This window comes from Podarcis raffonei, chromosome 17 (genome assembly GCF_027172205.1).
Source record: "Podarcis raffonei isolate rPodRaf1 chromosome 17, rPodRaf1.pri, whole genome shotgun sequence".
In the NCBI taxonomy this organism is placed as follows: domain Eukaryota; kingdom Metazoa; phylum Chordata; class Lepidosauria; order Squamata; family Lacertidae; genus Podarcis; species Podarcis raffonei.
The window spans coordinates 30,170,244-30,182,406 of NC_070618.1; the positions used below are offsets into that span (position 1 = coordinate 30,170,244).

At 46.9% G+C, this 12,163-nt stretch overlaps 1 protein-coding gene across 1 annotated transcript in view; it reads left to right on the forward strand.

The window, feature by feature from the left end:
- The first annotated feature begins 1,793 nt into the window (after nt 1–1,793).
- LOC128405194 (ovostatin-like) overlaps nt 1,794–12,163 on the forward strand; it is a 49,775-nt gene continuing 39,405 nt past the window's right edge. The window contains exons 1-3 of the mRNA XM_053371544.1: nt 1,794–2,154; nt 6,011–6,194; nt 9,882–10,038. Of these exons, the coding sequence (XP_053227519.1) occupies nt 2,090–2,154; nt 6,011–6,194; nt 9,882–10,038 (406 nt within the window). The 5' untranslated portion in view covers nt 1,794–2,089. The remainder of the gene's footprint in view (nt 2,155–6,010; nt 6,195–9,881; nt 10,039–12,163) is intronic.

Sequence of the window (12,163 nt, forward strand, 5' to 3'; positions counted from 1 at the left end):
AAAGGTTTGGTGATGGTGATATTTAGAACTGCTCTCGGAGCTTTCTGTAGCAAATTACTCAGGTGATTCATAAACTCTACAGAGGTGGGAAGGAAACACCATGGATGCAGACTCAGAGGAGCCATTCTCCAGTGCAGAAAATAATCTGCTTAGAAAGGAGTCTGGTTTTAGAAATAATCCTTCCCATCAGTTTTAGCCTTCTTAATCTCTTCCAAGTCAAAACTTAGGAACAGAGATGCATTTATTACAGCCAAACCTTGGCTCCTGAACACCTCCGTTTTGGAATGTTTCAGCTCCCGAATGCCAAAAACCTGGAAGTAAATGCTCTGGTTTTTGAATGTTTTCTGGAAGCCAAATGTCTGACACAGCTTCTGCTGTGGTCTAAACTACAGAGCCTAGGGCTTGCCGATCAGAAGGTCAGCACTTCAAATCTCTGCGACGGGGTGAGCTCCCGTTGCTTGGTCCCAGCTCCTTCCCACCTAGCAGTTCGAAAGCACATCAAAGTGCAAGTAGATTAATAGGTACCGCTCCGGCGGGAAGGTAAACAGTGTTTCCGTGCACTGCTCTGGTTTGCCAGAAGCGGCTTAGTCATGCTGGCCACATGACCCGGAAGCTGTATGCCGGCTCCCTCGGCCACTAAAGTGAGATGAGTGCCACAACCCCAGAGTCGTCCGCGACTGGACCTAATTGTCAAGGGTCCCTTTACCTTTATTTTTAACATTTATATACCTATATACTCGACAAGCATATAGGAAATTGTAGTTGTTTGCATATATAGTGGTATAATGTATCTTTTTTCTTTTCTTTTTATTCTTTTACAGTGGTACCTCGGTTAAGTACTTAATACGTTCCGGAGGTCCGTACTTAACCTGAAACTGTTCTTAACCTGAAGCACCACTTTAGCTAATGGGGCCTCCTGCTGCCGCTGCGCTGCCGGACCACCATTTCTGTTCTCATCCTGAAGCAAAGTTCTTAACCTGAGGCACTATTTATGGGTTAGCAGTGTCTGTAACCTGAAGCGTATGTAACCCGAGGTACCACTGTATTTTGTTCAATTGAAATACTTTCAATAAAAAATAAAAATGGAAAGCAACACATCATGACTCTCAACCCTGCAGTGGGATCCTGGGAAACGGGATCCTGGCCTGAGGTGTGAAACTCTGCTGACATTTTGGGCATCAATTAAAATCAGTTTTTTCCTGTCATGGAAATATGAACCTCAGGGGCACATGCTGCTCATTTCAGATGTGAGGTGAACATTTCAACCCCACAATTTTTCAGTAACTCAGAATAAAGGCAGAATAATTATACAGAAACTCCTTTATAAGGATATGACCTTCTGGATGTGTGTGTTTTTGTTTTTATATCGTACATTTGCAAGCGGGGCCTTTGTAATTTTCAACAAGGCCCAGAAATTTTAAGTGTGTCATAAATAATAAATCATCACAACTGTGCACCTAACCAGGACAAAGGGCTTATCCTCTCAACCAAAGTCTGACTCAGATGAGTCTTGATAAAGATTTTGTGTCTTTGAGGTCAACATCACACAGTAACATCATCTGCCCAGACTGGAAGAGGTAATGCTGTCTGGGGGAAGAAAGTTGGTTAAAATGTAACAGAGCCTTTAGAATTCCTTTCTTTAGATCCCTGGAGGAATTATCTTCTACTTTGTGGAGTTTGGCCAGGACCTATTTATTCCCTGCTTTAATTGCCCTCCAGAAAAATAAGCACACTGTGCTTTGAACAATTTGGCTCTTCTGCAATAACAGCCCTAGAACAAATGCTGGATTTAAGTGAGTGACGTACTGGGCTGCTGTTGACAAACCTTTTGGCAACGTGTGCAGACTGGATGTGACCTACCTGAGAGAGAAGTCAAGTATTTCAGCAATACAGGAATCTCCTGAAACCAATGCAAAGGGCAGCAGCAACAGAAGAACTGAGAGAGGAAGGAAATGTGTGGCAGTATGCAAATCTTGCTCCTCACATTTGACACGGGACTTTAGAGGAAGAGGTGGAGCAAGTTCACCAAAGCAGTTTAAAAGGCACAGGACCTGGTCCTCATTTTCATCTTTCCCACACCAGAGCAGAGATGGGCTCCTGGATTTTTCTGGTGGCCCTCCTTGCTCCTTTAAGTATCGCAGCTCCTCCAGACCCGTAAGTAATCACGTCTCTGTATAGCATTTACCTGCTTGGGAGTCAAAAGCCTGGTGGTGGCAATTGCAAAAAACTAACTCAGGTGGTGGTCTATTAGGCGCAGCCGTTTGTTGGTGGTTTGTTCCTTAAAGATGCATGTTGAATGCAGCAGTGGCAGATGTAATGTGGCAGCCCAGGAGGATACAGCCTCCTGACACCAGCATCTCTGCAGAATACCTGGGGAAGCATCAGTGGTGAGGTTGGGCTTGCACAGGTGCACAACCATAATTATTCTAGTGCTTCTGATGCTGTGTCAGCACCTTGCCAGCCCAATACCAACCAGGCAAGCTACAGAGATGGTGGCTTTGTTGTGCTCCTGAACCACACTGGCTCCTACTACAGTGGTACTTCAGGTTAAGTACTTAATTTGTTCCGGAGGTCCGTACTTAACCTGAAATTGTTCTTAACCTGAAGCATCACTTTAGCTAATGGGGCCTCCTGCTGCTGTCGTGCCGCCGGAGGCCGATTTCTGCTCTCATCCTGAAGCAAAGTTCTTAACCTGAAGCACTATTTCTGGGTTAGCGGAGTCTGTAACCTGAAGCGTATGTAACCTGAAGCGTATGTAACCCGAGGTACCACTGTATACTGTAGTGCCTCAGAATAGCACCCATGAATCTGTCTTTCTGCCTTAATATATTATTATTATTATTATTATTATTATTATTATTATTATTATTAGAGTGTCTAAGGCATGTAAGTTGTAAAGTAATCCTATTTTTAAAAAAGTCAACTACAGAGCTTGGTTTGAAGGAGTTGCTTTCATTGCTGCAAAGTGAATACTTCAGTCTCCACCCTGATTAACTAGGGCAGGAAGAGATTGGCAGCAAGAGACACAAAAGAGACAGCAGGGTGGCAATGAAACACTGGTGTTACCGGTTCATAACCCAACCCAATTTCTAGGGAATGAAGAGGGTGAGCAGCCACACAAAAAGACAATTGAAAGCAGGATAGAGAAAGGAATCATAGGACTGTAGAGTCAGAAGGTGCCTTGAGGGTCATCTAGTCCAACCCCTTGCAATGCAGAAATCTCAACTAAATCCATACATGACAAATGACCATCCAACCTCTGCTTGAAAACCTCCATAGAAGAGCAAAGGATCCTGTTTCTTTAGCAAACAAATCCAAAACGGGGCTATACTAATTCTAAAGTCTATTGCTGCCACAGACGCATGGCGTTCCCAGCCAGTGTGGGGAGGGTCAAGAGAATGGACACAGGAGACTGGTATTGGGTTGAATTAGGCCACAACTGGACACGGGTGGCGCTGTGGGTTAAACCACAGAGCCTAGGACTTGCCGATCAGAAGGTCGGTGGTTCGAATCCCCGCAACGGGGTGAGCTCCCGTTGCTCAGTCCCAGCTCCTGCCAACCTAACAGTTCAAAAGCACGTCAAAGTGCAAGTAGATAAATAGGTACTGCTCCGGCGGGAAGGTAAACGGCGCTTCTGTGCGCTGCTCTGGTTCGTCAGAAGCAGCTTAGTCATGCTGGCCACATGACCCGGAAGCTGTACGCCGGCTCCCTCGGCCAATAAAGCGAGATGAGCGCCGCAACCCCAGAGTCGGCCACGACTGGACCTAATGGTCAGGGGCCACTTTACCTTTACCTAGGCCATAACTTTATTGATGACAGGACAGAGCAGGTTTGGCTAAGGCACTAGGCATGCACCCGGCATCCGGCAGTCGACACACTGCCCGATAGGAACTCATTGGGGTCAACCCTCTGATTGGATGAGGTACATTGGCCAATTGGTCTCTGTGTGGACTCCCAGACAGAGTCACCCCTCCTGGACCCCTTTTATTCCATACCCCCGCAACGAAGGATCCAGCCCAATGCCTTATCCGCCCAAGTTATGACAGTTGCTATGAGGTAGGTGAAAATCTGCAAGCCGGCCAGTTTGCTTGCAGGAGAAAATTCCTCCTTGGCCCTGAATATGGTGGCCGAGTAAACCACAGCAAGGTCCATATGCCAACTTGCCAGTTCCCCCACTGCCATGGCCCTAACAGGCTGGCTGGGTGGGTGGAAAGTCTTGTGGCACACAGCAAAGAGGTCGTCCTGCACCTGGGCACCATTTTAAATACAAGAGGGGCAGGTAGGACCCGGGAACCTGCCCCAATTGGCCTTGAGGGTCAGGCCTGCCCAGAATGGAGGGCCCAGTGTGGTTGGAGGTGGCTGGCACCAGGTGACCACCCCATCCCCCAGATGCGTCAGAAGATGGAGCACACACACCCCCGGACCACCCACAGCTGTGCTGTGCAGCAAACGCCACTCACCCAGAGCCCTAGGTGAACAAATACAGTGGTACCTTGGGTTAAGAACTTAATTCATTCCAGAGGTAGAGGTCCATTCTTAACCTGAAACTGTTCTTAACCTGAAGCACCACTTTAGCTAATGGGGCCTCCTGCTCCTGCCACGCTGCTTTAGCACAATTTCTGTTCTCATCCCGAAGCAAAGTTCTTAACCCGAGGTACTATTTCTGAGTTAGTGGAGTCTGTAACCTGAAGCATCTGTAACCTGAAGCATCTGTAACCCGAGGTACCACTGTACTCTTAAGCAGGCTTACTCATAACCAGGTTTGCTCATGAGGGTCTCGTGGTGCTGGTAGAGCATCATTGTCTTGTGTGTGGGATTCAGTCAAATGCCAGTACATTCGAGTTACGCAACTGAAGTTGGTTTGGCACTCTTGTGCAACAAACTTAAGAAAGCAAACATTGTGCAAAGAAGGAAGATGCACTGGAAAGTGGGGTGAGGTTAACAATTGCTTGATGCGTACAGTTCTCCGATCTGAAAACCTACTCCACAAAGGGTTATGGCGAGTCATTCAGGGGGGAATTCCACTTGGCACATGTTCCACGGTAACTTTGGTTAATAGTTTGCACAGAAAATGACTCTTCACTTATTGTCCTATCTCCCAAGTTCCACCTGGGGTGGGGTAAGGAATGGGTGTCATGCTGCCATGCTGCTGCACCCCTTTCCCACACAAATGCTTCCCCATATGTCCTCCCTCCCCTGTTCCATTTAGGTCAAATAAATGTGTGTTCTCCCCCTTTCAGTCAATAACTTCTGTCCACAGTGAGAGTGATGGAAGCGGATACCAATTAAATACTCTGCCTTTCCGTCATGATTGCATAAAAGCTTGGGGTGGGTGAACAATGTGGATAAATGGCGTGGATATTATTTTTTCCATTTCAAATTTACCAATAAGATCATATGCATACACACACAATAAAACAACAACGAGACAATACTAAATAAGGAAAAACAGAACACACTGTCCTGTTTGTTTAGTCGTTTAGTCGTGTCCGGCTCTTCGTGACCCCATGGACCAGAGCACGCCAGGCACTCCTGTCTTCCACTGCCTCCTGCAGTTTGGTCAAACTCATGCTGGTAGCTTCAAGAACACTGTCCAACCATCTCGTCCTCTGTTGTCCCTTTCTCCTTGCGCCCTCAATCTTTCCCAACATCAGGGTCTTTTCCAGGGAGTCTTCTCTTCTCATGAGGTGGCCAAAGTATTGGAGCCTCAGCTTCAGGATCTGTCCTTCTAGTGAGCACTCAGGGCTGATTTCCTTCAGAATGGATAGGTTTGATCTTCTTGCAGTCCGTGGGACTCTCAAGAGTCTCCAAATATTCCATTGCAAGGTATATTGTGATGTAAAACAACGAGCTGTTTCCCTTGAGCCAATTTGACAGACTTGGCTCTCCTTAAAGATTTCTTTTTTTGCTTAGAATTTAGTCCCAATTCTCTGCATTGCTGGTTGCTTTCAAACTACGTCCCTTGATAGTGACTTGTTGCTGACAAGCTGTACCCTTCTCTTTATTGCAGGCAGTACGTCCTGATCGTGCCTGCAGTAGTTCAGAGCAACACTACAAATGAGGCTTGCGTGCAACTCCTCAACCTCAATGAGACGGTCTCTGTGGATGTTGTGATGGAGTACAACGTGGACCGCTTTCCCCTTTGGGAAGGGACTGTGGACGAAAACCACTTTTCCCAATGCATCAATTTTACGGTAAAGAACTCTTCATTCTTTCTGGCATCATCCTGCATTGCCAAACACAAAGAAAAAGGCAGGGGGAGGGAATAGCATGTAAAAATGAAATAATAATCATATCTTATAACTGTTTTTCACCCCATTTGGGATGCAAGTTGCTGCATATGAAGGTCATTGTTAAGGGTGGGTGGCGCTATCTCTTCTGCTGCTTAGTGCCCTCATATGTACATTTGTCCTAGTGGCAGAGACTAAGGCATGGGCAGGGGCATAGCCATGGGGGCAGCTGCCCCAAATCAATAAAAAGCAAAACAAATCTGAGGTTCTGCCCTCCCTAACAAAAGTCTGCCCCCCCTTAACAAAAACGCCCATGGCTACGCCCATGGGTAGGGCAATAAGTTTTGCAAGAAGTGAGTATGAGGAACTGAGGCAGGCAGAGGAATGAGAGATGACGTTCTAGGCAGTGCCATATTTATGTATAAAGTAAACAAGCTATAGCTTAGGGCCCCTCTCTCTTGGGCCCCCCAAAAAAATTTAAAGGAAGAAAACCTGAATGTACTTTGATAAAATACATATTTTGTTATGTGCAAGTGGCTTTAGATACCTATTAGGTCCATAAATTACCATGTAACATATATTCAACACAAAAAACAGTGGCAATCTGTTGTTGACAAAGGACAGCTGGACATATAAAGGGGCCCCATTACCTTCAGTAGCTTAGGGCCTCATCAAACCTAAATCCGGCCCTGGTTCTAGGCCTAATAGAAGAAATAAAAACTGACAAATCGCTGGGTCTGGATGGCATTCACTGGAGAGTTCTCAAAGGACTCAGATGTGAAAATGCTGATCTTCCAATAAAAATATGTACCTTGGCCCTCAGATCAGCCTCCATATCTGAGGACTGATAACAGCTTTTGTTTTTTTAAGGGTTCTAGGGGTGATACTGGAGATTACAGGCTGGTTAGATTAACGTCTGTCCTGGAAAAACTGGTGGAAAATATTGTGAAAGCTAACATAATCAAAGATATAGAACAAGCCTTGCTAAAGCAGATCTAGCATGGCTTCTGCAAGGATAAGTCCCATCTCCCTGACAGGAATTAAGGAGACAGGAGTTAGTTCTTTGTGAGAGTCAACAAGCAATATAGACTTTCAGAAAACTTTCAGGAAGGTTTCTCATCAAACACTCATGAGTAAGCTTAGCCGTCATAGAATAAGAAGAAAGGGCTTCTTGTGGATCAGAAATTGGTTAAGTAGCAGGAAGCAGAGAGTAGGAATAAATGGACAGTTCTCTGAAAGGAGAGCTGTAGAAAGTTTAGTTCTTCAAGAATCAGTATTCGGACCTTTGCTTTTTAACTTGTTCATGAACGATCTAGGGTTAGGAGTTCGCTGTGAAGTTTGCTGATGATACTAAAGTTTGCTGATGATACTGGCCACGTTTGCTGATGATACTAAATTGTTCAGGGTTGCTAAAGCAAAAACAGATTGCGAAGAGATCCAAAAGGACCTCTCCAAACTGAGAGAATGGGGAGTAGAATGGCAAATGTAGTACAATGTAAACCAGTGTAAAGGGATATATTTCAGGGCAAAAAACCCCTTAATTTCACATCTATGCTCATGAGGTCTGAACTAGCAGTGACTGATCAGGAATGAGACCTGGAGGTCATAAAAGATAGCTCATTGAAGATGTTGACCCAGTGTGTAGCAGCTGCGAAGAAGGCAAATTGCATGCTAAACCTCCCAAATGATGCCATTATACAACACTATGGTGCAACTGTATTTCAAATAGTGTGTACAGTTCTGGTTGCCTCACCTCAAAAAGGAGATTATAGTGTTGGAAAAGGTCCAGTGTGCAGGGATGGAACAGCTCATCTTTGAGGAAATGTTGCAGCATTAGGGACTTTTTCGTTTAGAGAACAGGCAAGGAAGACGTGCCATGATAGAAGTGTGTAAAAATTAGTGTGGTATGGGGAAAGTGGGCAGTTTTTCTCCCTCTCTCATAACACTGGAACCCTGTGGGTCTCTAAGGAAGCTGAATGTTGGAAGATTCCATACAGATAAAAGAAAGTATTTATTCATGTAGACCAGTGGTTCTCAACCTGTGGGTCCCCAGATGTTGTTGGACTACAACTCCCATCATCCCTGAGCTCTGGCCTTGCTAGCTAGGGGTGATGGGAGTTGTAGTCCCAAAACATCTGGGGACCCACAGGTTGAGAAAGGCTGATGAAAGGTTGAGAGGTTGAGAAACCATCACAGGAGGCAATTATGGCCACCAGCCTAAAAGGTAAAGGGACCCCTGACCATTAGGTCCAGTCATGGCCGACTCTGGGGTTGCGGTGCTCATCTCACTTTATTGGCTGAGGGAGCCGGCGTACAGCTTCCGGGTCATGTGGCCAGCATGACTAAGCCGCTTCTGGCAAACCAGAGGAGCACACGGAAACGCCATTTACCTTCCCGCCAGAGCGGTACCTATTTATCTACTTGCACTTTGACGTGAGAATGAGAAATTTATTATGGCCATAGGCCCATACAGGTAAAAACAACACCTAAATAACAGCTTGTGCCATAGGGAAATAAAAAACAATCGCTAAAACACCACTATAACAATAAAATACTATAAAATGGAAAGGCATACTACGCCTTAATTTGCTTGTAGTGCTCCTTGGCGTCGCTTTTGGGAAAGGACAGCAACTAGGAACCTAGCCACCTTCAGGGTCGTGTGGGTATCCTTGTCCTGCAAGATTTGGGCAAGGTGGAATTTTGGTGGGGTACCCTCTAGTTTCTGTATGATTGATCCCAACAAATTTGCCCGTGGCACATTGAACAAGGGGCAAGAGAACATAATGTGCTGGAGCGACTCCGGCGTCACCTTATCACATTCGCACACGGCGGGGGCTTGGCCCTTTGAGAACCTATGTCTCAGGACATTGGAGGGAAAAACATTAAACCTCGCTTTGGTGAAGGCCAGTCTATGGGCAACAGTCGAAAGGGAGGAAAGGTATGATGGAACGCAGTAAGTTAAAGTGATACCAATGTTCTGGGGCGAACAAACACCTCCCCCCAGCGTATAATTTCGCTGTAAATCGATGTCATCCAGTCTTTGGCGGATCAGTCTTTGAGCAGTGATTTGGTCTAGTTTTAGGGAATCTGAGGGAGAGATTCCAGAGCAGCGCACGGAAACTGTGCCGGAGTGGTATCTATTTATCTACTTGCACTTTGACGTGCTTTCGTACTGCTAGGTTGGCAGGAGCTGGGACAGAGCAACAGGAGCTCACCCTGTTGCGGGGATTCGAACCGCTGACCTTCTGATTGGCAAGTCCTAGGCTCTGTAGTTTAACCCACAGCGCCACCCGCGTCCCAGTTGGCCACCAGCATAGATGGCTTTAAAATCCAATTCAAAAAATTCACGAAGAATAATGCTACCAGTAGCTACTAGCTGTGTTCGCGATGTTCTGCATCCACAGTCCAGTTGCTGGAAACCACAAGAGCATAGAGTGCTTTTATGTTTGTGTCATGTTGGCAGAGTTCCCACAGGCATTTATTTGGTATTTATTTATTTATGAATAGGATTGTTAACAACTTTCGGAAACCCTAATACAAACAGGCCTATTAATCTGATGCAGAATCACTTCTTGCCAATTTCTAGAGTGAAAAGATAAACGGATCAGCTTTTATTAACTCTTCCCCTCTTGACTATTTTCTCTCACACAGGTTCCTCCTGCCGAATCTAATCCACTAGCTTACATAGTTTTTTCAGCTAAAGGCACCTTGATCAGCTTCCATGAAAGGAGGTCTGTGGCTGTTCGAAACATAAGTACACTTGTCTTTGTCCAGACAGATAAACCGGTCTACAAACCCGACCAGAAAGGTGAGTTCAGCATGCATTGTAAATCCCTGCAACTACCTCTCAGAGAACTGAAGAATTTCCTTCACTGAGCCAACAAGTAGCGTTGCCACATGTCCCTAGAAAAATGGGAACACCCCATTTTTGGACAAAAGTGTCCCCTGTCCCATTTGGACTTCCAACAGGACACCTTCAGCTGGCCCCAAATGGCGGTTGTGTCGCCCCCTCCTTCCTTCCCTCTCACTGGGGCTCCCCCTTAGCCACCACCCACTAGTCTAGCATGGTGTGGGTCTGCTGCTGCTTGGCCATCTCTACCACACCGACCTGATGTCTCTTCCTCCCTCCTCCTCCTCCACACTCAAGTCTCTTTTGACGCCAACATAGGCAAGAGGCTGGAGCTACAGGTCAAGTCACCCATGGGAGCTGGCTGTCTGCCCCTGGTCCCTGCCCATCTTATGTGAATTGAGGGGAACAGTGGGGCCAGGGTGGTGAGGGAGGTGGGAGGCCGAATGCGGGGAACCCCCTTCACAAAAGGGGGAAGGGTTTGGTGTCATGTGTGTGTGTGTGTGCACCCCCCAATCCCCATCCCGACCTGTCCTTTATTTTGCCTGACCAAAGGTGTCAATCCTATAGTCAGTTAAGTTGCAACAAGGCACAGGTCACCCTTCTGATTGGGATTTGGGGTTTGTACAGAGCAGGTTGTATCAATAGGAGTATAGCATCTAGATCAAGGGAAGTAATAGTGGCACTGTATTCTGCTCTGGTCAGACCTCACCTGGAGTACTGTGTCCAGTTCTGGGCACCACAGTTCAAGAAGGACACTGACAAACTGGAACGTGTCCAGAGGAGGGCAACCAAAATGGTCAAAGGCCTGGAAACGATGCCTTATGAGGAACGGCTAAGGGAGCTGGGCATGTTTAGCCTGGAGAAGAGGAGGTTAAGGGGTGATATGATAGCCATGTTCAAATATATAAAAGGATGTCACATAGAGGAGGGAGAAAGGTTGTTTTCTGCTGCTCCAGAGAAGCGGACACGGAGCAATGGATCCAAACTACAAGAAAGAAGATTCCACCTAAACATTAGGAAGAACTTCCTGACAGTAAGAGCTGTTCGACAGTGGAATTTGCTGCCAAGGAGTGTGGTGGAGTCTCCTTCTTTGGAGGTCTTTAAGCAGAGGCTTGACAACCATATGTCAGGAGTGCTCTGATGGTGTTTCCTGCTTGGCAGGGGATTGGACTCGATGGCCCTTGTGGTCTCTTCCAACTCTATGATTCTATGATTCTATGATTCTAGGTGCACATGTCTGCAAAACGCACAATCACAATTTCTAAAGCGTCTGCATTTGTTGTCCCATCCCCCCACCCCGCCTTAGGTATGGTGCTTTGAGGTGCTAATACGGTATGGCCATTTCCAACCTAGGGAGGAGGTGGTGTTGCGGGCTGCACAACCCCACCACGCGTGCGGGGGCTGGCTCTCAGCCTCTGTGCGATTAGGGGAATCCTCGGCCGCGTCATCCCCTGGCCAACCAATCGGCTGGCTCAGGGGGTGTGACCTGCGCTATTTAATGCAGGCGCGCCCGGGGATCCCCCTCTTTGCAGCTCAGCTGCTCTGGTTTCCCGCCCGCCTGCCCTTCAAGGTTTTCCTTCTGACCTTGTTATGGACCTCGGTTGGTCGCCTTTAAGGGGCCTGGTAGGAATTTCTTCCACTTGGCAAATTGGCACCAGCCACTTGGTTTCTCGCCTACCTTGTAGCAAATCGTCACAACTTCCTCGGCATTGGCGGTTAGGCACTGGTATGGGTATTGTTATGTAGATGGAAGGGGGGGAAGAAGCGCCATCACCTCCCCCGCATATTGAAGGCTGGTCCCATAAAGGATTCCGGGGGGCCTGGCCCTGTCAGAAGCCTATGGAGGTGAGAGCCTAAGGCACCCCCCCCCGAGCGGTGAGCCCAGAAGAGTTCCTAGTTGCTGTGCATCAGCAGGACTCCCCCTTCTGGTGTTAACCCTTCATGCAAACAGGCTGAAGCCGGATAGTTGGTTAGGACCAATGCCTAAGCCAATACCGCTCATCACCTGCAACCAATAAAGTTGTGGCCAATTTTAGCCCATTAACCGAATATAACAGTGTTGTGTGTCTTTATTCCTACTGGG